The 27,774-nt window shown below is 39.7% G+C and overlaps 4 protein-coding genes and 1 pseudogene across 7 annotated transcripts; 2 read left to right on the forward strand and 3 right to left on the reverse strand.

Moving 5' to 3' along the window:
* Nucleotides 1-118: 118 nt before the first annotated feature.
* parp2 (poly (ADP-ribose) polymerase 2) lies at nucleotides 119-5,063 on the forward strand. Of its 2 annotated transcripts, none has more exons than XM_030775669.1 (17): nucleotides 119-194; nucleotides 542-745; nucleotides 858-1,034; nucleotides 1,445-1,515; nucleotides 1,773-1,823; nucleotides 1,933-2,029; nucleotides 2,151-2,226; nucleotides 2,338-2,440; nucleotides 2,551-2,707; nucleotides 2,942-3,080; nucleotides 3,363-3,426; nucleotides 3,682-3,816; nucleotides 3,943-4,070; nucleotides 4,226-4,325; nucleotides 4,464-4,562; nucleotides 4,661-4,785; nucleotides 4,904-5,063. In XM_030775669.1, the coding sequence occupies exons 1-17, from the start codon at nucleotides 119-121 to the stop codon at nucleotides 5,061-5,063; spliced, it is 1,962 nt and encodes a 653-aa protein (XP_030631529.1). The 2 variants fall into 2 exon arrangements, with proteins under 2 accessions (XP_030631529.1, XP_030631530.1); XM_030775670.1 differs by having other exon boundaries at nucleotides 861-1,034.
* Nucleotides 5,064-6,058: 995 nt separating this feature from the next.
* Nucleotides 6,059-8,747, reverse strand: LOC115812132 (protein lifeguard 1). The gene is made up of 6 exons (XM_030774622.1): nucleotides 8,483-8,747; nucleotides 8,189-8,271; nucleotides 7,868-8,068; nucleotides 6,925-7,053; nucleotides 6,523-6,666; nucleotides 6,059-6,213 (listed from the first exon to the last, which is right to left on the reverse strand). The coding sequence occupies exons 1-6, from the start codon at nucleotides 8,745-8,747 to the stop codon at nucleotides 6,061-6,063; spliced, it is 975 nt and encodes a 324-aa protein (XP_030630482.1). The 3' UTR covers nucleotides 6,059-6,060.
* A 4,427-nt stretch (nucleotides 8,748-13,174) lies between these two features.
* LOC115812968 (E3 ubiquitin-protein ligase znrf1) lies at nucleotides 13,175-16,785 on the reverse strand. The gene is made up of 5 exons (XM_030775536.1): nucleotides 16,070-16,785; nucleotides 14,794-14,889; nucleotides 14,013-14,118; nucleotides 13,786-13,885; nucleotides 13,175-13,612 (listed from the first exon to the last, which is right to left on the reverse strand). Exons 1-4 carry the CDS (start codon nucleotides 16,587-16,589, stop codon nucleotides 13,828-13,830), a joined length of 780 nt encoding a protein of 259 aa, XP_030631396.1. The 5' UTR covers nucleotides 16,590-16,785; the 3' UTR covers nucleotides 13,175-13,612; nucleotides 13,786-13,827.
* A 2,731-nt stretch (nucleotides 16,786-19,516) lies between these two features.
* On the forward strand, nucleotides 19,517-20,244 carry LOC115812133 (uncharacterized; annotated as a pseudogene).
* A 3,270-nt stretch (nucleotides 20,245-23,514) lies between these two features.
* LOC115811783 (mannose-binding protein C) lies at nucleotides 23,515-26,664 on the reverse strand. 3 transcript variants are annotated; one of them, XM_030774138.1, is made up of 5 exons: nucleotides 26,591-26,664; nucleotides 25,914-26,163; nucleotides 25,690-25,776; nucleotides 24,757-24,840; nucleotides 23,515-24,633 (listed from the first exon to the last, which is right to left on the reverse strand). In XM_030774138.1, the coding sequence occupies exons 2-5, from the start codon at nucleotides 26,134-26,136 to the stop codon at nucleotides 24,245-24,247; spliced, it is 783 nt and encodes a 260-aa protein (XP_030629998.1). In that variant the 5' UTR covers nucleotides 26,137-26,163; nucleotides 26,591-26,664; the 3' UTR covers nucleotides 23,515-24,244. The 3 variants fall into 3 exon arrangements, with proteins under 3 accessions (XP_030629998.1, XP_030630000.1, XP_030629999.1); XM_030774140.1 differs by having other exon boundaries at nucleotides 25,914-26,160; nucleotides 26,591-26,653; XM_030774139.1 differs by having other exon boundaries at nucleotides 25,914-26,146; nucleotides 26,591-26,650.
* Between the last annotated feature and the right edge of the window lie 1,110 nt (nucleotides 26,665-27,774).

Consider the following 27,774-nt stretch of genomic DNA (forward strand, 5'->3'; position numbering starts at 1 on the left):
GTTATCGTTTCCTATGAAGCTTCTATTAATGTACTAGCATTCTATTGTTGGATGCTAAGACGTACACAAAACTTCTAGTTAGATTATTCCATTAGGTATTGTGTGAACCAGCTAAGTCATGAGAAGAACAAGGAGTACACGAAGCAAATTTCATGGAAATTCAGCCGAAGAAACGACTATAGAGGCGAACACAGGTAACCTGTATGCTAGTCCAGCTAGGTGACGAATGAAGTAGTTACCAAAAGTTACTCAGCTGTCGACAAGCCTTATAGCATTTGTTATGTTTAGGCTGTGTGCTGTGTTTTATAAAAACTAGGAATATTTGGGGCCGCTGAAGCCTTGGGGGTATTCTGGTGCTTCTGTGAGAAAGAGAACACTTGGGACTATCTAGCCACTGACATTTTTGATCTGTTATATTGCTTTAATGGGCAAGTTGAGGCATGCTCAATCTCTAATCAGTCAGACAGTAGAATATTATTTTTGGTGCCTTGCGGTGCTTCAACAGCTCTACATATAGCGTGTTCATCTATTTTACAAATAGTTTGGCAGTGGGAGGGCGACAATGGTCAATGGCAGCCATACCCTTCCACAGTCTGCGTCCAGCTGAATGAGGCAGTGAAGGCAGGGGAAACCTCAGTTTCCCTCGCAATTGGTCCAGGTTATCTTGTGGATTTGGTGAAAATGACCCAAACAAATGTTAAAACGAAGTACAAGAGAAAGATCCGGTCACATACTGTAAAACCAGGTAAGGCACGACTCTGTTGTCCGGTAGTCATTTTGAATGTCTAGCTATGTCTTTGTGCCTCGTTGGTGTTTTGGTTGCCGTGAAAGTATGTGTCCACGTGGTTTATCTACAGAAGTTTTGGATGAAGGAGATGCAGTCGACCTTCAGACTGACAGCGCAGGACCTACTCGTATCAAAGAGGAGAAGGAAGAGGAGGAAGAAGATCTACCCATTGCCAAGAAGAGGAGAAGGAATGGGAAAAGTGAGAAAGCAAGCCAGAACACACTCACTCATGAAACTGACAGCAAAGGTGAGCATCCAGCGATGAAGCTGAAGGCACTGAGTTCTTAACCTCGTTGACAAAAACTAACGCAGTGCATATTCTTATATATTCAGCATAGGCCAAAATGTTTATGTACATCAGGCGTTTTCTTTCATGGTTCATCTTCAAAAATTTGGATTTGGATTGAATTTAAGTTTTACTGAATTGTTTTTTGCAATCTTTTATGCAAGTTGGAGGGCGTCTCTGATGGATCTAATAGTACAGTAATATTTTTGGTTCCTTGAGGTGCCCTGACTGCACTCAGTGCGTCTCCACCTATTTTATCAATATTTTTTTTTTTTAGTGGGAGCACGACAATGATCACAGGATGGTGGGATAAATTAGATAAAAGGCACAGTGTGTGCCACGTTACCGATTATGCCTTTGTTTTCATGCAGAGATTGTGAAGACTGTTGTTATGAAGGGGAAGGCTCCTGTGGACACAGAGTGTAAAGCCAAATTAGGAAAGGTAAAAGTATCTGATTGACATTTTCACACAACAAAATGGCCTTTCATTTTACTGCATGCCATTTTATTAACATAAATGAATTAATACTGAATAATTCATAGCTTTGAGTTTTGACGATTGTTTTTCTAAATTGTATTATGCAGTTATCCTCTGTTACAGCACACGTCTGAGTCACCGTCCCTTCCTCTATAATACCTTTTGTTGATAACGCTAAGGCTCTGTTTTATTCTCTGTTGTTTCTCTGTGTTGTTACGAAGGCTCACGTCTACAGTGAAGGAAATGACATATACGATGTCATGCTAAATCAAGTAAGCGCAAACCATTGTCATGTTCTTACTGTGTTAGAAATTCTGTAGTGTGATTCTTTTTGATTTTCCATAGCCCTGTTACATTTTTTTGTTACATCATTTGTTACAGACAAATCTTCAGTTCAACAACAATAAATATTACCTCATCCAGCTTCTGCAGGATGATGGCGCCAAAACCTACAGCGTGTGGATGAGATGGGGCCGAGGTAATGCCAATGTTCGCCCTTCCATGTTACACTATGATGCAAATGTCCACCCCGCCACTATAATGTAGTATGATAAAATATGAGACATTTTCAGTGGTCTTTTTTTTGTCTTTCTCTTTAGTGGGTAAAGTTGGGCAAAACAGTCTGGTGTCGTGCGGTGGAGATTTAGCACAAGCCAAAGAGGTTTTCAAGAAAAAGTGAGTGTGCTTCAGAGGGTTGAAGTTTTCTAATAACCCCGCTGTGTTTAGTTTGTGGATTTCTCAACATTCAGTTCCGTTAATATTTACACGATTGCCTTTCCGTGACAGGTTCTTTGACAAGACGAAGAATGAATGGGAACACCGAGCACATTTCGAGAAGGTTGCTGGAAAATACGACATGGTGTTCATGGACTACAGCACCAACAACAAGGCAAGAATTAAACAACTACTGCTCAGTAAATTCACATCTTTATCCCTTCTTCTAGTCATGTATCTTTTTATGTTTGTTTGTTTGTTTGTTTTCTCACTTTTCTCTATTAGGAAGAGGAAGACACTGCCAACGTGTCCTCTGCACCTCAGAAAAGAACCTGTCAGCTGGACAGTAAGGTGCAGACTCTCCTACAGCTTATATGTGACCTCAGGGCTATGGAGGAGTGTGTACTAGAGATGAAATTTGACACCAAGAAAGCCCCTCTCGGTTAGTGAATGTTTTTGCAGTGAAATTTTCATCACTGTCGCGTATGGGTGCTCGTAACGTCATAATCTTAGAGTATTTCGTTCTTCGGGTTTAGGACAGTAGCACATAGAATTGACTCCTGCTCAGATAGGACTGTGGTAAAGTTCATCAGGAGTGAGTTTCTGAGCTGTGTATGGAGAATAACGTAAGTGTGTTTATTTCGTGATGATGTGAACTGGTGTCTGTGTCTGCTAGGTAAGCTGACGGTGGAACAGATCCGTGCTGGTTATGCCTCTCTAAAGAAGATTGAGGAATGTTTGAATACGAAGCGTAGCAACAAGGAACTTCTAGAAGCCTGTAATCAGTTTTACACGAGAATCCCTCATGACTTTGGGTAAATGAAATGACAAAGAAAGAACAGTGCAATAAAGATTTATCAAATAAGTTTTACAGATATTGACCCATTCAGTGATAATAACACTGAACAATCTTAATCTAAGAACACTGAAAATCAAAATTTGAATCATGTAATACAATAAACGACACATCTGTACATATCTTGCAATCATTGTCAGTTGCATGTCATGAATTTTTAAAAGAAAAGAATCTTCCTAAGGCGTAGTAAATATTTGATTGGATCTGATCGATTATTATAATTGTATTTCTCACTGGCCAGGTTAAGAACACCACCTATCATTCGAACTGAGGAGGAACTGAAGGAGAAGATAGCATTGTTGGAGGTAAGACCACACAAATTTGTTAAAGACTTTGCTTTACAGTAAAATAAATCGGTTATATAGCTGTGAAGTTTTTTTTTTTTCCCTAAGCCAGTTAACCAGGGAGTTGCATTTCTATCTGACTGGAAACGAGCTTATTGAAAACAGTGTCATATCACATTGACACTAAGCTCCATTTAATACATTCAACCCTGTGTGAAAAGTTAAGCAATTTTAAGGACTTTAATGGCAGCGGTGTGGTCATAATTCATCTCGTAGGCTCTAAGCGATATACAGATAGCAGTGAAAATGGTCCAGTCCAGCACCCACACTGATGAGCATCCTCTGGACAAACAGTATCGTTCCCTTAAGTGCCAGCTGACCCCTCTGCCTCATGGTAGTCATGAGTACCAGGTACTGACTACATCTGTGTGTGTTATTTCTTCAATTATGCATCATTTTGCATCTTTATTCCCCTCTAAAAACCCACACGGTTGTTCTCATTCATTTTAATCACGTCTCCTGCTCTCTCCAACTGAGGTCATTGAGAAGTATCTGCAGTCCACTCATGCTCCTACGCACACAGACTACACCATGACAGTCGTGGACATCTTTACCGTTGAGCGAGAGGGAGAGAAAGATGATTTCCTGTCTCACCTAAACAACAAGTACCAAGCCTTCTCTGAAATGCCTTTATATTAGCAGTGATGCAGAAAGTCCTTCTATATACAGTTAGGCACATGTGTGTGACTCTTTTAATGTACCCTGCTCAGCAAGTGTGTGCGTGTGTGTGTGTGTGTGTGTGTGTTATTTTCCTTTGTAGGATGTTGCTGTGGCATGGCTCTCGTATGTCTAACTGGGTGGGGATCCTGAGTCAGGGTTTGAGAGTAGCTCCCAAAGAGGCTCCAGTCACTGGTTATATGGTGAGAGGGACGGCCTCTGAACCTGTTGTAACTGTACTTCTACTGATTAGTATATGTGTTCATCTGATCATTTCTTTTTTTTTTTTTTTTATTAATCAGACATGTCTTTTTCTTTTTTTAAACTCTCCCTCGCTCCAGTTTGGAAAGGGGATTTATTTTGCTGACATGTCATCCAAAAGTGCCAATTACTGCTTTGCCAATCAGAAGAACAACACTGGCCTGCTGTTGCTGAGTGAGGTGGGATTTTTACTACTGAAATAAGCAAAGTCATTGTTTTATAGAATTAAGAGGTTTTTTTTCTTTTTGGTCTCTAAAGCTAAGCACTGTCATGACAGGTTGCCCTGGGTGACAGTAATGAGCTGCTGGCTGCTGATTACAATGCTGACAGGCTGCCCTCTGGGAAACACAGCACCAAGGGCCTTGGACAGACTGCCCCAGACCCCAAGAACTTTGTAACATTGTACGTCTGATTCATTAGCATCATTTGTCTGGTCGTGTGTGTGTGTATTATTGACGCGTTTGTGTGATTTAATCACCTCCATCTGCATTGTCTTCTTTTCTCTCTGGGTATCCTTTAGGAATGATGTCACGGTGCCCATGGGGCCTGCAATAAAGACTGGGGTGGGGCAGGATGGTGGCTACACACTCCTCTACAATGAGTTTATTGTGTACAACCCTGCACAAACACGCATGAGATACTTGCTCCGAATTCAGTTTAACTACTCCTCACTGTGGTGAGGTAAATGGAAAAAAGTGCTCTCTGTGTTTACACTAGACCTCTCTCTGTTTTCATGGTGATGGAACAGAGGAGAAGAAGGCTTTTATGAAGTGCTGGCTACGGGTAATTCCGTTAGGGGGGAAAAAGAAAAGAAAGAATGTAGCCAGTAATACTGATTAACTTTATACAGTTCTGTCTATTTTTCAGTGAATGGTTCAAGGTATAAATATAATAAAAACTAACTCTGAAGGTAATACCATAAAGAGAAACTTGAGAAAAGTCTGGAAGTGTAGTTTTTGGTGTTGTGTATGTGCTTGGTATGCTGAATAACTCTAAATAAACAGAATGGGGAGAATCAGGATCAGCTGCTTGGCTTCAGAGGCGTGATTTGGCGTAGTTAAGATATTTCACAGCAATGAAGTTCTGTACGGTTTCAGTCTCATACATATGTCAGTGTATATGTAGGTTTAGATGTTGGTCACGCGAGTCTTACGAATCTTTCATGCACGAGAACTGTATGCTCTCGCCTTAACCCTTGCGACACAGAATCACTCGGAGTGCCAAATATTACACGCAACTTGAATGCAACGATTCAGCAGATTTTATTGCGTGCTCCATTTTGGGTATGTCAACCCTATTACTATACATAGAGCTTTCACAGCTTGAAACAAAACAAAAAACATCATTTGTATCATTTATAAATCACATATACAGGATATGTTATGAAAAACATAGAAATGTAGAGTGAGCAAACTCTAAAGTTTAGAAGCAGGACATGTATACACACTTTTTTAAATGATTAATACTTGCTTATTAGTACTTGCTAATACTTGCACAAAATGTTAGTAGACTTGCGCGTCTGAAAGATTAAAACAGTTTTCAGTCATAAGCAACATACAATATTAAAATGTCATTTGAGCTGAAACATGTACGAAATATGTATGCCATCCCACAGTTTGAGGGAATATTTGTGTTAGTCCATCTATAAGCGCAGAGGCTGTGTGTTTTTGTGTTTGTTTACTTGTTGGAGCTACCTCCTAGTAGTATAAGTATGTAGAGGAAGATTAACATAATATCCAGGTAAAGAATCAAGGCTGCAAAAACATACTCTTCAGGATCCAGGCTGTATTTCTGTCTGCCCATCACTAGCTGAGTGTCCACCGCCAGGAACTGAGAGAGAGAGAGACACACACACAGGAAGTGAGGGAGAGTTGGTGGTAGGTATTTTAAGAAGAGGAAAATGATATGTGAAAGCATACACACAAGCAATACTTTTTAGTAAGAAAACAACAGCACACATTTTGAAGAAATCGTGTAACGTTCCTCTCTGGACGCTCGTCCCCGCTCAGGGCAATGCGAGCGGAACATAATGAGAACCAATAAGATTGAAAGGGAACATACTGGTTTTTTGTTTGCATGTTAGTGCTGCAAATCTCTATTTTTTTTTTTTTAGAGTAAAGGGTATTTATGGTACCCTACCAGTGCATAGACCAGGGCTCCCAGACTTCCATAGAGAATTTGCAGAACTCTGGAGTAGAAAAAGCAGCTGAAGAAGCCAAACATGATCAAGTCCACTGCCAGAATGAGCAAAATCCCATTACAAATGGTAAAGTCAATACGGGTCTGCAGAGGAAACGCATGATAAACAGATAAGAGACAATGTCCTCAGGGCCAAACGGTTGGACAGAGAAAATCTAAACACAGTGAAATGTGTTGAAAGCAGTGTTGACAGGAAGGAAAAACATGTGACACAGACTGTTGCGTAGTAAAACTGACAAAGAACTGAAAGTTTTTTGTTTGTTTTTTTAACTTCAAGGAGTGTGAATCACTTGTGAACTGTACATTACTACTTTATGGTGACGAAAATTTGTGTGATCTTACTTGAGCAGAAAAGATGATTATAGTGAAAGAGATAACCAGAGTTGATCCCATGGCGATGACCACAGCTGTCGTGTCGTGGTACGAAGCTACGGTGCCCACCATGTAGGACAGACTGAGTGTGACGACAGACTGGAGGTGCACAAACATTGGCCCATCATGTTATTTTGTTCACACAAAGTTACTTCTCATCACAAACAATTACATTACTAATACATATACATCCTGAGCAACATTATATCCAGTAGCCTGTTGTGGTCTGCCTTTAGCACAGCTGTGATATTTTGTCAGTCTATATATATATATATATATATATATATATATATATATATTCTAATTTGTGCAGAATATAATATATGTCACATAGAACTGTGCTTGACTGCATGAAAATATCATACTATGCCAGTAAGGGAAGGGAACTTAGAACTGAGAACCAGTTAACCTCAGCTGAAGGAAGTGATAAGCTACCAACAGTGAAGGAAAGAGAAGTATGCAATCATCCATAAAGAATGACACCAGAATCTGGAAGTATGATCAGATTTTTGTGTCAGAAACATCCAGTCGGTGCAAATACATATGTGTGATGTGCACACTCTACAGCAATAACATTGTAATGAAACCACAGGAAGTCAAACCATGACACACATAAATGCTAGCAATGTGTGCAGCCCAATGTGTGTGTGTGTGTTTTTGTTTTTTGCATGGCGTAGACTGCTCTTTACCAGTTAATACTCCTGAGAGAAATACTTTTGTTATACTTCAAATAACAATGCAGGGCCGGTCACATCCAATGTGACATTCTTAAAATACCGTAGGAATACTCAGTTGTCAGCTTTTCATATGGGATATGCTGTGCGTTTGTTCTCTAAACCAGTTTCACTTTGTCTAGCACTCTCTCACACACACACACAAACACACACACACATGCATACAGACAAAGGCTTACCAGGGCAATTAAGTTCCAGGGATGTTTGCGGGTGAAAGAGGAACTGAAGGTAAGACAGAGTGCCACAATCATGAAGATAAAGTATGAACTGAGGTACACCCAGATATTCTTCTGCACAGCGTCCTTCAATGCGCTTGAAAAGGTGAATATACACACCACGCTAAAGGTGACCAGTAACTGCAGTGTCACCACACTAAACACCTGCTCAGACAGATAAAGTGAGAGAAGAGGAGCATCGCGGTGAATCCAGTCTTGACTGAACACAACTTAAAAATTCTGAGCAATCTACATTAAGAGTAAAATCTATATAAAGATACAGACCTTCCTTATAAAAGCCTTCCGAATGGTTTTGTCGTCGAAGGATGACACGACCAAAGTGCTGCTCTCGTCCACTGATTCATAACCTGAAACAATTCGTCGTGAGTGAATGGACTTGATTCGTAAAATATGTACAATTACACGATGGACAAAACATGTAATTATGGGGGACCAAGGCAAAGGGTGTGATTTTTAGACATTCAAAAGACAATTAGAGTGTCATTCTCACAAACATTGTGCACTCAAATCTCTCTCTCTCTTCACTGTTCACTGTTTATTCACTGAGAGAGCTGTTACCTGTTTGAGGTGTTGGGTTTGATATTGTGGGACAGCCCGTCTCCTCTGGTGGGAGGTTGATACCTATGCAGCCACCCTGGTAAGGAGCTGGAGGAGGGTAGACAGCTGGGGATGGACTGTAATAAGGAGGGTAAGGAGGAGGCATGTATGGAGGCGGGTGCTCCATCTGGACTTCTGAGGTGGGGTTAGCTTGGAGAGTGGACATGTCTGAACTTGCCTCACCCTGCTTCTCTTCAGGTGGTGGTTGGCTCTGTATATCTGTCATTCTGAGGACAAGGCAGATGTAGAAATATGTGGTATTTCGCAAGTAAAAGAGAGAAAAGACGGGATCTTTAAATGAAGACGTGTTTTGGTTACACGTGATTATGTTCAGAAACCATACGTAAGATGATTATCGGCTGACACAGGCAGCAAGAGAAGCGTGGGAAAGTATACCTTTAATGATCAGCTTGCAAGCAGGAAACCACAGAGTGGTTTTAGACAACAACAGGGTGGGGGGTGGGGGGGTTTCCAAAGTGAGGAAAATCTAATTCAGACCAACATTAAAATCTGAAAATGTGTGCGCTTGAAATATGGGAGCCAGGTTTCAGGTTAAAACACATGACTGTTAAGTACGGGATTATACCAAACAAAGATGTTTTTGATGAAGCGAAAATGAGAAATTCATAGACACGATCTAGGGGAGTAGTTACGCTTTTTGGCCAACCAGGCATGTAAAACAAAAATCAAAAACGTGTTCTCATACTGAACACATTAATATTTAAACAAAGACATCTGACCTGTTTGTCAACCCAACTTCCACATCCCGCTTTTCTCATTTTTCTTCCTTAATTAAGGAACTGGCTTTAGTTTTACTGTACAACTTTTTAATTGGATAAGACGATGTTTTAAAACATCTGAACCAACAAATAAAAGCTCACCTGTATTTACAAACTGGTCTTTTAAGTTAGATTCTTTAAATTCTGAGGTAGTTGAGGTAGTCACAAAGTCTTGTTTCAGTCATTTAAAACTACAATCCTGTCCAAAAGTGATCAAAAACATTCTGTCTCTTTTCCCAGTTTGTCATCAAACTCATTCATGACTTTTCTGTAAGTAATTCTGATTAAATCAGAACCTCTGTGTTTATCAGGGAGCAGATTTAATGGCAATGAGATTTCTTTTCTAAACGTCTACTCTGCAAATTCCTAAAAATATATGAATCCTATCACACATTGGGTTTACACTTGTTACATCGGTCACGGTTTGGGGAAAAAAAAAAAAAAAAACATCTCCAAAGAGCTCTTACCTTTCCTCTCCTTCGATGGATTCTTTGTTTGCAAAACGGACTCCGAAAAGTTTAAGCAGAAAAAAACCCAACCAGACACCTGTGCACGACTGTCGCTGAGCTGTTTTGAAACTAAAAGTGTTTTGAGGCCTGCTTTACGTTTTCTGGTATCTCGTATCACAGGCTCAAAGAGGAAAAGCTGTGGGTGGTATATGTGGTAACAGATCATCTAATCACAGCCTGTTGCTCAAACAGGTCGATGGTGACACTGACACCGGTCGTTCCTTTTCTCTCCGATACTGAGTGAGCCACTCGAACATACACGTCTTTTGAACGCACTGAACATATAGAGCCATCTGCTTTTTGGTTTCGGTACGCTAAGAGCTACCACATTTTAATATATTTACAGTCTATCAGAATGAGAACAAATCTGAATCCCCTTAACTATACGTATTTGTGTAGTATTCAAAGGTGGTGAATTTTCCACGACTGACATGTCGAGATGGAAGGGGTTGGTTTCACTCAGTATCAAATCAAATAATAAAACAAGGCAGTCAGTTAAGCGAAGATATGAAAAAAAAAACAAACAAAAAAAAAACACGTTTCTCACAGGAACTTCAACAGCATCTCTTTAAAAGATAGGGCCTAGGAGGGCTAACAGATGACTAATTGATTACTAGATTAGATCTACTACAATGTATCAAAACAAAGCCTGCTTTTTAATCAGCAGTTTTCATAAACAGGTATAGCTCAGGTTTTTGAAATGATTTGAACAAAATTGAAAAAGGAAGCTCTTCTGGTTGAACATGTGATAACAGTTTCCATCATCCACTATTTGCTGAGAGGTGTTAAATACTGAGAGTTAAAAGCCAACGGTTTTTGTACTTGTTTGACGCAATATAGGAGTTACAAAGTTGCAAGATTTCGGGTCAAACCCCACCGCATTACCAGCACAAAAGAAGAAATCACTTCAAGTGGTTCCCATTTCACTTTTGTCCTTAACGTCTGTGTGGTAATGTTTAAGTTACAAGCTGAGTCCACAGGAAGAGGTATAGACAAATTCATATACTTTATGTGGCAACACGTTTAGAACAGCATGTCTAACTGAGCCCAGGTACAATGTGGAACACACTAATAACCACGCATTTTTATGGCGCGACTAACACAAAAAACTGTTTGTTAAAACACAAGTAAAATCCACACAGACAATACACAACTAATGACAATGGCACTCACACATAAGCATATTTATTGTAAAAAAATTACATATAAAAACAACTTCTTTTCAGACATACAAAAGATTTGGGCATAGAAACAGTATCATGGACAAACAAAAGACCAAGCCATTTTCAATTGCACTACCTATTTACACTTTAATAAATAAATACTTAATTGTTCTTTAGCAGAGAGAAGGCAGATTGTCTATGTCTCGGGAGGCAAATACCATCATGGTGACTTTTTAATGATATTTCCCTTTCATATTTGACCAAATCTGTCACAAAACACTGGGTCAAGAGGTTGTAGACCCTTTGTGATTTATGCCAACAACATATTTCACTCTTTCAAATACGTATATATTAATAAAATGCCACCTTTGGAGTTAGCTAGGCCCAAGGTTAGTATAGTAAATTTAAGTACTGAGGTATTGCACCACGTCAGCTAAAGGAGAGAGCAGAAGGTAGCATTCTGAGCTCAAAGATTGTCCAGATATTCAGTTATCATCACCCCTTACGATATACTACACCACTAACACACACACACACACACACAAATGTGATGGTATGACTTTCCTTCCTCTACTACCAATCTTGATCTCTCCTCACTCTACATTCTTGCATGCGCACACACACAAGCACACACACACACACACGCACACACATTTGGCATTTCTATTGTCTTCAACAGAACAGAAACTGTGACATGCACATGACTGCCCCCTAGAGGAGAGACAGATCCAAGCACCTTTGAAGGCAGGGATTCATGAGCAAAGCAGAGTGTCCTGTTTTACTGCTGAAGAAAGAAAGAGAAAAAAGGCAAATGCAGGGACTTTTTGAGCATGGAACTCATAACGGAGACACCTCAGAGGAGTTCTGAGGCACACGGGTGATGCGTGTGATGCTTTAAGCTCATTCAAAACCTATGAGTCAACAAACCAGTGACTGATAATAATCTACATCAAATAATGAGGACCTTAGCCGTAACAGTAATAATGAAAATAATCGTAACACTTTCACCACTTCTCAAAATACAGCTTTATCCAATGTTCTCACTCTAATACTCAATAAATGTCCAAGGAGCGTGGGCGGTCTGAAGCCCCCACCACCCTGCAGGGTTAGTAATAATGTAATAATTACCCTTCAGCTGTTCTTATCCTCAAGGCATGGCATCTGCTCTATGGCATTGGCCAGGCAGACTTGCACTGCGCACACCACAGATGGCCTGATCCTTACATGTAAAGCCAAAAAGGCTAAGGTCTAAAAAACTCAGACAAATTCCTAGAGAGAGAGAGAGAGAGAGAGAGAGAGAGAGAGAGAGAGAGAGAAAGAGAGGACAGGAGCATCTGACCCCAACACACATCCCTGCAGGGCAGGTTGAGAGGATCTACGTCGACTCCCGCTTCATCATATGTCCCAAACACATCTTCTGTTCGTTTGTCAGAGACAGGGCAGCGCACACAAATCAAAACCAACCCCACACCCCCCCCCCTAAAAAAAAGGCTCCTAAGAGATCGGCCCAAACATCATTAAAGCCCGGCGGGGTCATTAGGACATGTCTGCGTCCCATTCGTCCGCACCACAAACACTCCCATCACCACAACCAATGAAGTCATCACATAGCTGGCCATAGCAAACTCTGCTCCAGACCATTAACATAGCGGGGGCTCGGTCGGCTGTGAGGGACTGGAAAATGTGGGCCGAGGGGCTTGGCACGGTTTGAAAAATCCAAGTCAGTGCTCAGGACGATGAAATGAACGAGATCCCGACAGAATGGGTCAGCATGGTTTTAAAAAAAAATCAATCCAAAAAAAAAAAAAAAAACCTACATCAGGTGACAGCATGACACTGCTGTGTTATTATGATGACAGGAAGCAGGGAGGAAAAAAAATAAAATTATATATATATATATATATATATATATATATATATATATATATATATATATCTCACTCAACCAATAATTGCAACAGGCTCACATCCATATCTCTCGAAATATCAAAATACATCCTCATTTAAATCGTCATGCCTAAAAAGTGATCCCATGCAATATTTACGCATGTACAAGGTATCTCCTTTTGTCCATGTGTTGTTCAATGCATTCAGTAAATAGTTCATCCAAACAAACCACGAAAGGACCAGAGTTTTACGGGGTAAAAATCGAGTACCCCGAATACTAAATCAACCAAGCTCCGCCTCCTCCAGGGGGGAAAAAAAGAAAAAAAGACACAACTTCCTGCTGATCCTTACGTTTTTGTTTTTTTTTTTTTCTCCCCTTCTCTTTCTTTCCCCAAGAGCCCATAGCAACGTACTGGTAAACTGATGTGGTCATTATGTTAACAGTTATATCTTCTTTTTCGCCTAGGGGCTTTCACTTTTTCCAAGTCCAGCTATCTGAGCATGGATTTATGAGTAGAAAGGAAAGAGAGGAAAGGCAAGCAGAGGATTAATCACTGTCCAAGCAAGCACCCTAGAGAACAGCAGAACAGCCAGTCAGTAGAGCAGTAGAGACAAAGTGGTCAGCTGTGCCAAGCAGGGGAGTTTCAGTATTGTCCACAGATGGTGATGTTTATTATTTATTTTGAAATTTGTATCTTTCCCCCCTCATTAGTCCCGTGATTGATGTTGTGATCCTGGCTGGGGCACCATCTCCTGTGGAGAAAGGAAAAAAAAAAAACAAAAACAAAAAACAAAGGAACACCTGTTGAGAATGATCAATGTGTAAATCTATGGAAGAGAGCATAAATCACATGGAAATCACATCTGCAAAAATACATAACAAAAACAAGCACGTGAGCATTTATACATTAGACACTCAGACTGACCTGAGTCGTGTATCATTGCTGGGGCACCGTCATACGCTGTGGTCAATCAAATGGATGTTCAGGACAGCAAGGCTTCACTTTGCACCAGGAGTCAATGCAGCTACACGGGAAGAGCGAACAGATGTTACCATGATCATTAGCCATGAGGAGCACTACATACTGAATTATTATGTTTTCTCTTTGAGTGGCAGTACAGAAATTTGAGAGGTAGCTTTAAGTGATGTCACCTCTTGTGGTAGACGCAGAGGCAAGCCAGGCGGGCAATGGTCTCTCCTTGTAGCAAGTCCTCTAGGCAGATAGAGCACTCTCCACTGTCCTTACTGAGCACATCAGCTACAAGGCAAAGGAGACAGGTTAGACAATTCTATGATGAACGGGAGACAGCATGGAACACATTACGATACCATAAACACATTCATAATAGCATGGATTATTATTATGTGCTATAAAAAGTTCTCCGATTTTCAAATACAGAAAGAAATAACCCACATTCACTCACTGGCCACTTCATTCAAAACATCTACCTTGTAGAAGTTGGTTAAAGCCTACAGCCCATCTGCTATCATGCACATTTTTGTTAGCCATCCTCTAACCCTTCATTAATAGTCAGTTTCTGCCGACAGTACCACTCAACACAGCAGTGACACTGACGTGTGGAAAAACCCCTGCAACACTGCTGTGCCTTATACACTCATACCAGTGTGACACCCACTACCATAACACTATCTCCGCTGTATCGAGAATGGTCTGACATCCAAATAACATCCTGACAATAGTGGTCTTGCAGTCAGAAACTGACCATTGATGAAAAGGGGTTGACTAATTGTGCAAATCTGCGATTGTATACCTCCATAGTGCACCTCATAATAGAAGTAGCCATTGAGTGTAGGTCCAAAGTGGGTGTTTTATAATTAAGTGAACAGTGAGTGTAGAGATATTTCACTGAGAGAGGAGGACAGTTTGAACATTTATCCAGTAAGTCAGACACTGGAGTAAAGTGATACTAACTGTTGTAAGGGAGAGGGGGTGATGTCAGACAGCTCAGCAGGTGGTCCTCAATCCTGCCTCCAGGGAATGGCTTGGAACAGAAGGGGCAGCGGATAGCTGTAACACAGAAGAATACATAAGGATATAATACTGAACAACTAAGTGTTGATGCTTAGTATACTGATTAGATTCCTGATTTTGTGTCATTTTCAGTAACAATAAACAGTAATAGATTTCACTTGATCCAAAACATACGCTATGCTATACACTTACTTAATTCATCTTGCATCAAAAGATAAAATGTAGAAAGAAAATTAATTTCCGCTGTTATGCGAGAACTCATGAGTTCAGGTTTTTTTTTTTTTTTTTACATTTGTAAAAACACTAACAATACATGGGATGACCTTACAACTGACTATCAAATGATCAGTTTTCCAAGCAAGATGACAACTCAGACACACTAAAGTGCAACAGTGCCCGCCTCAGGGAAGAAGCTGGGTGCAAGCTAACCCAGTCGGCCCACTTTCCCATTCACTGAACCACTGCCAACTGCACCCACGTGAGGTGTTTGACCCACTTCCTGCTAAAGCTCTAAGCATCACAGATGAATGTGAGAAATGAGTAGCGAGAAGTGGCATGAGACCTAATCACATATCAAACTCCTTTTTGACATGCTGCGTTCAAGTGAATAAAATCAAAAACAATATTATTATGTGATTTCTGTGACAAAATGTTTACATCTTGCCAAGCACCATCTTGTCAGACACTCTAGAGGAACAAACCCGGGTACACTAATTCCCAAGGACTACAGCTCAACACTAGGTTTTACGGTGGGATTACTCTTCCCAATCCGCGCGGAGATCCTCTCAAGAATGCCTGAAATGTCTGGAAACCTCAAGCTTAATTACACACCAGTTCAGTCGCACCACATCAACACAATGGCCCTTTTGAGTGTCACATTTCGTACATTAACCTCTTTAAAACTGTTTTAATAAAGATACTCTGTCGGTCAAAATACGTAAATATTTAATTCAATAAACACCCGACTATTGTACACCCTAAGTACCGTACGTGCTCGCTAAGTAAACGTAGTTGTAGAAACAATGTCAAGAAGAGGACATCGAGAGTTTATACTTCTGGTTATGAAGAACCACGCAAACACTAAGAACAAACCATAGTGGCAGATAGCTATGGCGTCAAAGCATTGCTGTTAAAATACCACAAGTTGGACAAATTCATTTACAGACGAAACATTAAAAAAATCTTTGTCATGCGTGAAGGTGTACAGTGAACTTACTGCCATGCCTATTGTTGACTCGATAGAGGCCAATCCAAGCTTCTGACACTGGCCGGGCATGGTTACCCCGCACCCGTGCGGATCTTGCTGTAACGTTGCGCCCAGAAGTGTGTCGACCGCCCGGTAAACGCTCAGAGAAAGTACGCTGAGGGATGCGGCCTGTTTCCTCTCCAGACAGGCGGTCATTACTCACAGGGCCTTCGGAACCGCCGTCATCATCCCGTTTGTCACTGACGCCGCTCTCATCTGTTGGTGAGGCCTGGCTTGTAAGAGATGGGGACATGTTGTGATCGGCAGGGCTTCCATCAGCACTCGCTTGCTGCCCAGTGTCCGAGTCACTACATTCTTCAGAGCGGCTACGGTTAGCCTCTGAATCATGATCGAAACTACCGGAGAAATCTACCATGAGACTAGTTGGCCTGTTGTTTCGGATACGTCGACAAGATTCGCGTTTAATACCATCTTTATCAAAAGTCGTTGAGACAGCGTCTTCTTGTAAGCGACTGGATCTAGTCCCCATCTTTCACAAGTGCAGCTTGCTAGCTACGAAGGCTTCAGGCTAGCTATGCTAGCTAGCTTTACGGTGATTAACGACTGATGTGTCAACGACTGACTTGTGAGGGTCTGTTGTTTTAAATTTGAGTGACACTGTAATATTAACCGTTAAATACTACGCGGCCAACTTTCCAAGTGCTTTGTTCTCTTGTCTTGGCATATGTTCACCACATCTTCTTCCTCTTCGCTTCCCTGCCGTTTCGTTTGTCCGCAGCGGCGGAAGTAGCGATACATATCTTTCCTTCTTTGCTCAATAGGAACTGTGACGCTGTTGGCCGGATGAACTTTGTTTGTCCAATGGCTACGCAGACCAGTAACTTATTTGAAAAAGATACAGTTGCATGCTGGTCATTTGCGTACGTCAAATGCCTGCAATTGTGGATACATGTCTTTATTAGTTTCGTACCCATGGCTTTCAATACCCAGCTTTTCTAAATGTAGGCTTAATAAAGTATTTCATCCTACGCGTTTTCCAGCGTAGTCTGCACGTAAAAGATCTGCCATAGTTTGAAACTACTCAGGAAAGGCCACAGACAGTTCTGAGAATATTTCAGATAAACCTCACACAGTTTTCCATATTAATATGATGGTATGCTTATTAAAACTGTTCAGCCCCTCCAGACTGATAGTAGACTGTCGTCTGCCAGTCAGTGTACCTGGCCAAATGCTATTTAGGCAAATGACTCATTAGTAATAGAATGATGCAGACATTTCTTTCCAACAGAATGTGTAATTTTCCTCCCACACAACTTTCCAGGGAAATTTGTTGAGAAAACCCCCAAACCCCAAATCAAAATCCCCAAAACAAAATCACAAAACCAGTATCAGTCCTGAGAGGGATTAAGATGTTTGTCACTGTGAACAAGACTGTGATATACATATGGTGGTGTGCTTACTAACACTCCATACCGCATACAAATACACACACTTACACAAACATTGTATAATTACCACATTCTTTTTTCATAATGCTTTTGTTGTCCTTTGTAAGTTTAACAATTCTGTGTGCATGTTAAACCTGTCTTAAATCTGCAAGCACTTAATGCTATCTCTCAACAACATGTTTGATAGATGACATACTGTGGTCCAGTCATTTCACATGAACATAATGAGGATAGCATAGCTGCTTGTGTGTCAAACTTGCTTTACAAATGCCTTTCACAATACTACCTCTAACCAAGTAATCCCTTCAAAAGTACATGAGAACAAACAGCAATAGGCCACAGATGATTGATCAATCAGTAGATGTGTGGTTAATCTTTTGGCAAAGCTGTCTTACAGAATTTGTAACAGGTCTATACAATGTGTCACAGGTCTAAATGAAATGACCTTAAATACTTGATCAAGCTCAGAGCTGACTGAATTTGTGTCACTGGGTTAGTGCTTGTAGTTTTGCTCTTGAATTTCTTCTTTAGTTTTGCTTATAGTGCTGTAGGGTTGTTCTTTCTTTCTTTCTTTCTTTCTTTCTTTCTTTCTTTCTTTCTTTCTTTCTTTCTTTCTTTCTTTCTTTCTTTTCATATCCACTTACTCATTTACTTACTCATTTACAGTCCATCAAGTTCATTTGTCTGGGTGTTTATCTTGGGGCATACCTCTTACATTCAGTTGCTAATACTGTAGCGCCTATTCAATAGGATTTCCCAAATTAGTAACTTCTTCATTCAAGTAACGATCAAGTGTGGGTCAGGCAGTTGATTGTTACATTGAGGAAAGAAAGACAGATACTTAAAAAAATATTCTGTCTGACCTACATGGGTAAAGCATCGGAGGTGTCACTAAATCTACTCTGCATATGCATTATGCCCATGGTTATTTGTGTTTATTGTGTATATGGTTATGGTACACCGGTAAAACTCTGGGTCATACCACCTTCAGGAGTTCTCTGATGACTCTTCCATTGTTGGCTAGGGTTAGGGATAGGATTAGGTAGAGGCGGTGGACATACAAGTTCCTTGGTATGCACTTGAATAATAAACCAAACTTGTCACACAACACCAAGGCACTCCATAAGATAGGACAGAGCAGAATGTACTTGCGGAGGAGGCACAGAACTTTTAATGTATGCAACAAGCTACTCTGGATATTTTATCAGTCAGCTGTACTCAGCAAGGTTATAATAATTAAAATAATAATTTTAATAATGTTTTTATTTTGATAATATGTTTGTATTCAATCTGAATTTCTGTTAAGTTTTAGTTAGTTGAAGTGACAGTTTAATTAGTTTCAGTTTATTTTTAATTTCATTGACTCATTTCTATTCCGTTTTATTTTATTATAGTTTCAGTTTTAGTTTTAGTTTTAGTCAATTTAGTTATGGACAAAAATGGTCAAGGATTACTGCAGCGTGAACAATAATCTATTTTTCATGGGTTTTCATGGTCAACCGTACCAGTATAGTTAACTAAACATCCCTAAAGAACTGAATGTAAAGGTTGTTAAAACCCTGTTAAATATGTCAAATTCTAGTCACATGTTAAGTTTGTCACTGACACTCTGTCTCGCTACATCTTTTTGCATGAATAATGTGTGTTCCGTTAATGGTAACTCTGAAGGTGAACTTTATGTTTGTGGGATTTTTACCTTGTTATTTAGATGCTGCTACCTGATTTTACCGCCATAGCATTTTATCTTACTTACAGAATTCTTCTCACATACGCCTTTGATGAACACAGCAGTCTTTGTAACTCCCTCCTCAATGACACCATCCCACTAACACTTCTTGATGACTTCAACAGCCTCCAAAATACAGATCAGTTTATCAACATCATCTTGTCACACTTACATTCATAAAACCTCATCCAATCAGAATCTACACCAGCTCACAAGTATGGCAAACGTGGTTTTTACAAGGAGCTGGTCTACACCGAAACCTGTGTTGACTCCTCTCTTTGTATGAGATTACAAAGAAAAGAAGAGAAAACTGAGCTTCTGTTCTTTCCTGCAAAGAACTCCCCAACGATCGACACTGCAATCACCATCGAGGGATCTGTGGTGTTCCCCACCACAGCAGCCAAAAACCTAGGCATAACCCTCGACAACCAGCTAACCTACTCCGGTCACATTGTGGCAGTCACTCGATCCTGCAGATTCTCCCTATACAATATCAGGAGAATCCGCCCATTCCTCACACAACAGGCGACCCAGCTCCTGGTCCTAGCACTTGTCATCTCCCGCCTGAACTACTGCAACGTCCTGCTGGCTGGCTTACTGACCTGTGCCATCAGGCCACTCCAGCTCATGCAGAACGCCGATGCACACTAGTCTTCAACCTCCCTAAGCACTCTCATGTCACTCCACTGCTTACTACACTCCACTGGCTTCCGGTCGCTGCCCCCATCCAATTCAAGACACTGGTACTGGCCTACCAGGCAACAAGAGGCTCCGCCCCATCATACCTTCAGTCCTCAATAACTCCTTATACCACTACTAGAACCCTCCGCTCTACGACCTCTGGCCAGCTGACGGTCCCCTCACTTCGGGAACCCGGCAGCCGCTCCTCCCGACCACGCCTCTTCTCCGCCATTGCCCCTCGGTGGTGGAACGACCTCCCTCATACAGTTAGGACTGCGGAATCCCTCACCATCTTCCGCAAGAAACTGAAAACCCACCTCTTCAGAACCCACCTATCCCCCTAAGCCTAACACCCCTTCCTTAAAAAAAAAACAAAAAAAACAAACAAACAAAAAAAAACCCTTGTCTTGTATCTATGTTTGTCTAAGAATTCCAGGGCGCAATACGAAGGAGTAAATTGACGCTCAGTCTTTTTTAGCGATGTATGCTTATAAGGTATTAGGAATCCGACTGATGCACTGATTGTAAGTCGCTTTGGCTAAAAGCGTCTGCTAAATGCTAAATTGTAAATGCTAAATTGTAAATGCTAAATTATAAATTGTAGATTACAACTTTGTAGACCTTCCATTTTAAAATGGACACATGCATCTCACACCCCCTAATAAAGTTCTCTAACTTCTCTTCTCTGCTAAACCCTACCCTTCCCTCCAGGTCCTCTCACTGCAGATTTCATGAACTTTTATGAAGAGGTGCTCCCCAACCACATTCACAACTCCTTCAGCCATCAACCAGAAATGACGTCTGTCCCCACACTGGTTTGCCTCAAACATTCAAAGCATGTTCTGGGTTTAAAGCCTTAGCATTCTCATAGTTTAAAGTTTGATGAGCAGCCCATTCTGCAGCAAAACCTCCCCAATCCTGACGACCTTTATCGACACCTGTGGCCCAGTACCAGTTACATTCAAAAGGGCTTATTTGACCCTTCCTCAAACTCAACTCTGGATCAGTGTCAAACGATAGACCTGTACCTGTTTAATCATATCAAACACTCTTAAAGGCAGTGCAAAACCATGAATGACCTTCTTGATGTCAGTTAGACCAGTGATTCTCAACTGCAGCCCTGACAGGCCCCTGTCCTGCATGTCTTTGTTTTAACTCAGGACTGACACACCTAATTTCACTGATCAGTTAGTCATCAAGCCCTTGATTAGCTCAATCAACTGTGATGATGAAGAGTTAAAACAAAGACGTGCAGGACAGTGGGCCCTCAGGACTGGAGCTGAGAATCACTGAATTAGACTACATGATGGGCCACTCTGCACACTATGCTCTCTATCCTTGGGGTGATTGTTGAGTTGGGTTGTTTTTTTCTGTAAGTTTTGTACAATATGAGACTCTCTAACAGCATGGTTGTAAATCAGATAATTAATTGTAACATATAGCCTATATTTTATATGCATATCAATTGAAATAGGACATTAGGCTACCACAAAACACCAGATCAGCTTTGGTGCTCCTGTTCTAGATGAGACTGCACGGTGTAATGGACCACTGATGTGGATAGCACACGTAATTCACTATTCGTGGTTGACCGGACACATCAGTGAAGTTGTGACAGCATCTGAAACAATATAAAAAGTGTGAGAATGTAGAGGCCTGGTCAGTAAATATTAGATTAAATGGAAAATATTTAGGCCCCATTTGTGTTGTGTAATCTGTGAATAACTAGGGGCCTGAATGTTTTAGCTGCTTTACTGTAAAACATATTTGTTTACTGCCTCTTTTCATCTAATTTCTGGCAAATTAATTAATTTTTTTTTTTTTAAATAAATCATTTTTACTTTAAGATGCCGCTAGAGGGAGATGTAGAGCAAGACTTATAATCAAGCATATACAACACCTTTTGAATGCGTTGTGGATATAACCTTTACAAAGGGTTCTACTTGAAACCATGAAGGGCTCTCCTATATGGACGGTCTTAGTCAGAACTCTTTTTTTAATGGCATTCTATTGTTGTCACGATTTGTTGAAGAGACTGGATGCATGTGCAGAATCTTCTCAGTTTTATTCAAACAGGCTTTGCCACAAATGACATCTTAGAACTCACAGGGTTGAGGATTTAGGCTTCATGACAGGCTGACGATTCAACACAAGGAATCAATACAATTCCACAGAGAGAACAATGGGCAAAACTAGGAGTATTTATATACAACTGAACAGGGCCAACTAGCTGAAAACAAGTTGAACTAATGGAATCAATTAACATGGTGAATGAAAGAAACCAGGACATCACAAACCTTAACCAAAGCTAACTACCAGATGGGGAAAGAGAGGACCAGGGCATAACAATTGTTTTATTGCCCATTTTTCTATCCATGTTTCCTTCTTCTACTCAGTACTATAATACTCTAATAGTCAACAAGATGATGATATAAGATGGGAGATGTGTGTGAAGAGCAATCACTGGACATAACTGTCAATCATGGAGAGAGCTCTTGCAATGTAGGTGATTCTGCTGTTCTGTTGCCTGCCTAGAATTCCTATGTATGGTTAGACTGTAGTGCTAAAAACTATCACAATTTCCCAAGAATGAGAAACAGCAAATCAAAGCCACAATCTTCACTCCACAAACCATCATCTGACATGACATTCTGATCTGAACAACATGAGTGCCTCAGTAGGAAAACGCCAGATTTCATTGTTTGAATTGGTATGACAACTGACTCCACATCAGCAAGGACACTGTGAGGTGGGCCAGGGTTTACAAACTGTTTTTGATTAGAAGAATGACTGGTAGTATATCTCAAAATGAGCATTATCCTCAGGAGGAATGTACACAGCCTCTATTAAATCACGATTAAATCTCCATGGGGTGATTCTGAAGAATACTGGGGTGATTCTGACGGAATCTGACTGATGCACTGATTGTAAGTCACTTTGGAAAAAAGGGTCTGCCAAATGCTAAATTGTAAATTGTACTGAGTTATAGTACAATTCTGCATACAGGCAGTTAAGATATTGGTGACTGTGAAACAACACCTATACATAAAACTCCTCTCATTTTCAATATTGGAATCAGTTTTTTTCAGGGTCTGGTCTTAACCTGCATCTATTTCAATACAAAATTAGACCATTGTATGATTGTATATTTTGGTGGTTGAAAAATGAAGGTAAAAGAAATCCTTTTTTTTTTTTTTCAGAATTGTTGACTGGAAGAAAAAGTTTATATACTAGTTTACCATAAATTAATGTTATAGTGTGGTCATCAAAACAATCCCTGTATTTTGCATTTTTTACCAACTTTTTCTGTCAACACCTCATATAATCTGTATTGCAGTGTGACATCACACTTTATTGAAAAATATTTAAAATGTTCATTAAATTTTAGGGACAGATTTTGTCTAATGTTAAAAAAACAGACATCCTTTTCAACATGTCATCACAAATATTTCACATATCTGTAGAATTTACAGTTATTTTTTAACTAATTTCTTTACATGCCAGCATTTTTGCCGCACAAACCTGTAGAAAGCTGTTGTAATATATTAAAATCCTGATGAGAATGTATTATATTCATGATATAATAAAGTGATGCAGTGTTTTGTCAAATACATCTTTATAAAGTAGTTTTAGTTCCCATACTAATAGTGTCACAACACAGGCTGCACATAACATCACAGGACAGGACAGGAGACAAGGCAGAATAGAAGTAGAGTAGAATATAAATTATTTTACAAATTAAATGATAGAAAAAAATATAATTCCATTTGGGATTGAAATCTTTGTGATTAAAAGTAACGTAAAAACATATTATCTGTTTAATGAAAAATGAAAAGTAAACACAATGAACATAATTGTAAACCCAAACTGCAAAATGGCCTGAACATGAACCATTGTGTAGAATTTTCCATAACGCAAATATTAAACATTTCATTTAGGGCACATTTGAGTATCATTCAGAAAATCCTTATAAATGTTAGTTTTCATATGGGGATATCATGAGATAATCTGAAAGATGAAGTTATAGCAAAGTTGAAGATTTCACATACTTTCAAACATTTAGCTGCATTTAGGATAATCTTTCCAGTGCAGGGGAAAATATGATACCCATGATCAAAAGGGTTACAGATTTATTCTGCCATAAAATATAAAGACTTTCATTTCATTTTTCAAAAAAACAAAGCTTTAAAGAAATACAGACATTGAACCAATCTGGCATTAAGAAGATTGAGTGACACAGGGTATTGTGTGCATTGTTTATCATTGAATACGTTAAAAATACTCCCAGAAGTATAGATGAATTACAAATTTGTCATATTCAAGCACAAATTAAAGATTTACTATTTCACAGACTATGAGATGGGATGAGTTACAACTGATATCATTCCATAAACCATCGTTAACAATTATGGTGCAGTCTTCTGCCCCATTGCTATCATTGGGTTCACCATTGGTCCATTTGGAGAAATTCAATGGGCGTGTCTCCAAATCAACAAAGATCCCCTCATGCTGCCTGTCCGTTGCTCCAATGAGTGCATACGAGGAGCCAGTACTTGCCATAACTTTAGTTAGTGCTTGGTTTTCTTCTTCATTTCTTGGTAAGACCATTTTCCCACCAGTATCTCTACAGAACTTCACACCTTCATCAAAACTCATACTCAGTCCATCAGTCACATAGTATTTCTGTCCAACTTTACGGAAAGTGCGGAAAGTTGTAGCTGTAAAGGAAAGTGTAATTTGTATGAATATGTGATCACAGAGGTATTTCTAGTTTTAATCATTACAGAGCAGGACAACAGAGCAGTGTGAATAATAACACTTATTTAGTTATAATAGCCCACCTTTCTCTACCAGGGACAGCCTGGCTTTTAGGCTTGTGACTTCTGACTGAAGAGATGTGATCGAATGATCATTAACAACAGTTTCTGAAAGTGAAAAACAGAACACATTGTGTCCACACTTGCCTGTAATATTTCAAATCACCAAAAACCCTGCATTACCATTTACCTGACCTCAATCACAGATCATTTACACACAGTTTGTAAAGTCTTTAAGACACTGAGGTAGAGTCCATCTACACACTGATATATGGTTGTTGTGTAGTGGTATGCAGAGTGATTCATATAGTATGTTTTTATATATACACTTATATGTGTGTGTGTCTGTGCGTGTATGTGAGCCTGTGTGTGCACATATGTGTGCTGTACACTTTACATAGTTTCTGTTTAATATAAATAAATGGCATACATTGTAAATTATGTGGCCATCCATCTACACTGGAAATTCATGGTGATGATAAATAAGCCACTAAAAGACTGTGAGTATCTCAGCAACCCAGACCAGTAACCCAGGTCATTGATGGAAGATCAGGTTCAGTACTTTTGAGAACGTTGGTGTTCTTTTGGGTGAAGTTGTATAACTTCATATATATTAAATTAACTTATGTTATAATTTTCCAAGTGTTGTAATGTATGTTTTCCAGATTCCTGAAGCCTATGTGGTGAAAGCAATTTATTTACACTTGTTATGTGTAAACTGGAGAGGTGGAAAACCAGTTTATCAAGGAATTTGACAGATGGGATCAAAACACAAGTTCAGTAATCTACTCCATTTATTCTTTAAAAATCAAAGATTTTTCAAGAATTGTTTTTTCCATGCCACTAATGTCTATGTGGGAGAAATGTGTAAATTCCCTTGAAATTAAATAATAAGATAATGAAAATGATTGTGTTTTAGGATTAATCAATACATTAATACATTTAACACATTATTACCTGTTTTACCTGGCTCTCCCTTTCCCCCTTTGGGTCCAATTGGACCTGCAGGGCCTTGCTTTCCTGGAGGTCCTTGCACACCGATACCTGAGAACAAGAGAGGCAGAAAATTCAAAGAATTTCCTAAAACTTCCAGACAGCTTGTTCTTACATTCACTGCTAAATAACCGTTGTGCATGCATTCAGTCTGCTTTTTACTTTTGACCTGTTGCAAAGAGACACACCTGGGTCACCTTTGTCTCCTTTTGGTCCAACAGCTCCATCCCTCCCATCTTTCCCATCTCTCCCATCTCTGCCAGGAAGACCATTGTGCCCAGGAGTCCCTGGGACCCCAGCATAGGCTGGGCAGCTCTGAGAAAGAGGATTTGTTGTCTCAGTTCCAACTCTCACAAGCAGGTTTAGCTGCAGGAGCAGCAGAGCAGTGAGACACTGCTTGTATAGTGCCATCTGGTGTGATCTATGGAAACATAACTGCTAAACGAATAAAATTCATTTTGAAATAAGAGAAGACAAAGAAGAAGAACAATTTATAGAGAACATCTAAATTTTGTTTTTGTTTGTCAGAAATCTCTGTAACAACAGCAGACTTTAGTATGTTATTCGGGGGAGTATTTGCAGACACTTATCTAGCTCAAAAGTTAAACCAACAAGGCTGCAGTTATGACAAAATGATTTTTCCTTTTCCAGACTTCATCCATTTAGCTATGAATCTAAACTGTGTTATGTTTCTCTACTTCCATACTTCCATACTCTTCCATACTTCTCTTCCATACACAAAAGTCACAGAAAGGATGAAATCTTAACATGCTTTGCTCAAACTTATTTGGATGTTTGGAGTATATTAAATGTATATTCTTTTATGGATTCAAACTTTAAAATTCATCAGAAAATGTGCACATACCACAGGTTACAGGAATTGTCCGGCTTGGAGATACTGGATTCTGAAACATTTGGGTAAATGTGTCCTGGTTCTTTGGAGAATGAACTTTGATCTTTGAGCCATAGAGCATTAACCTTCCTTTCAATGTTTGCTTTTGTCTCTTAATCAGAATATATATATATATATATATATATATCTGCATCTCTATGCACGGCAGCCATTCCAACACAAGGGGTGCATCCGAGTAGTCACAAAAAATCACGTCTTATGTCCTTTACTAACCACTTTTCCTTGACCTCGATGGAAAAAGTCACGAGTTCAAGGAAAGATGGAAAGGAGAATTCATAAGGACTTGTTGAAGGAAAAAACAACCACGGTGCTAAGAGAATCCGACTGCACTTACACTAAACTACGTAATTATGTGACGGCGGATGTTATTGACGTGGGTCTGCAATGGTAAATCTACAATGTTTAGTAGTCCAAAGATGGACTACTAAAAGCGCATCTTGACTTCGCTCCGTGTGCGCTCGCATCGTGTTGTTACCGCCAGGCTATACAGGCGTGGACAACCCGGTAAAAATAATACTTCATTACCAACATTGGAATTGAAATAAAAAAAATAATACAGGATACCAGTCACAAAAGTGAAACGAATGGTTGCTCACGCTCGCCCTCCTGTCCACTCATATTTATCGACATGAATCCCAGTTAGTATGACTGTATGAAAATAATTGTTAAATTTATGCAAGATAGGCATATCATGCATAACAGATCTGCTACTATACATATCATCATTCTTAAGTTTCGAACATGCTAAATTAAAAACATCATCTGGCTGTAAACGTTTCCTTGTTGGTCATGTTGATCTGATCCATTTTTAGATAACAGAATTTTATTTATTTTGCAATTACTAATGCTTGTACTTCAGTACTAAGTCTTACTTTTATTCAGAAATAGTTGGACAACTGGTAGTAAATTATTTAAATTCATATTGCGAATTTTATTAATTTTATATTTTCTCTGAAGAATTTAAGTAAGAATGCACGAGCACGAGGCGGTTTGCGTGAACTGCCCCTTTATTGATATAGAGACTGTTTAGAAAGTGTTATCTTTTGGAGAGCAAATACGTCTTTTGACTGACACCATCACTTTGTCATGTTACTTTTATTTTTTTATTTTACTTGTGTAGGATAAGCAAAGTAAAT

Source organism: Chanos chanos, chromosome 5 (genome assembly GCF_902362185.1).
Source record: "Chanos chanos chromosome 5, fChaCha1.1, whole genome shotgun sequence".
Taxonomy (NCBI): domain Eukaryota; kingdom Metazoa; phylum Chordata; class Actinopteri; order Gonorynchiformes; family Chanidae; genus Chanos; species Chanos chanos.

Coding starts and splice junctions, on each gene's coding strand:
- LOC115812132 (XM_030774622.1), bottom strand. CDS start 8,747: ATGACAGATATACAGAGCCAACCACCACCTGAAGAGAAGCAGGGTGAG. Junction 6,667..6,924: donor TAATCATCTTTTCTGCTCAA/GTAAGATCACAC, acceptor TTTCCTCTGCAG/ACCCGTATTGACTTTACCAT. Junction 6,214..6,522: donor GAGCCCTGGTCTATGCACTG/GTAGGGTACCAT, acceptor TCTCTCTCTCAG/TTCCTGGCGGTGGACACTCA.
- LOC115811783 (XM_030774138.1), bottom strand. CDS start 26,136: ATGGCACTATACAAGCAGTGTCTCACTGCTCTGCTGCTCCTGCAGCTA. Junction 24,841..25,689: donor GGGAGAGCCAGGTAAAACAG/GTAATAATGTGT, acceptor TTTCACTTTCAG/AAACTGTTGTTAATGATCAT. Junction 24,634..24,756: donor GCTGTCCCTGGTAGAGAAAG/GTGGGCTATTAT, acceptor TTTCCTTTACAG/CTACAACTTTCCGCACTTTC.
- parp2 (XM_030775669.1), top strand. CDS start 119: ATGAGAAGAACAAGGAGTACACGAAGCAAATTTCATGGAAATTCAGCC. Junction 2,441..2,550: donor ACTACAGCACCAACAACAAG/GCAAGAATTAAA, acceptor TTTCTCTATTAG/GAAGAGGAAGACACTGCCAA. Junction 3,817..3,942: donor ATGGTAGTCATGAGTACCAG/GTACTGACTACA, acceptor TCTCCAACTGAG/GTCATTGAGAAGTATCTGCA.
- LOC115812968 (XM_030775536.1), bottom strand. CDS start 16,589: ATGGGGACTAGATCCAGTCGCTTACAAGAAGACGCTGTCTCAACGACT. Junction 14,119..14,793: donor ACCCCCTCTCCCTTACAACA/GTTAGTATCACT, acceptor TTTGCCTTGTAG/CTGATGTGCTCAGTAAGGAC. Junction 13,886..14,012: donor CTCTGCGTCTACCACAAGAG/GTGACATCACTT, acceptor CTTCCCGTGTAG/CTGCATTGACTCCTGGTGCA.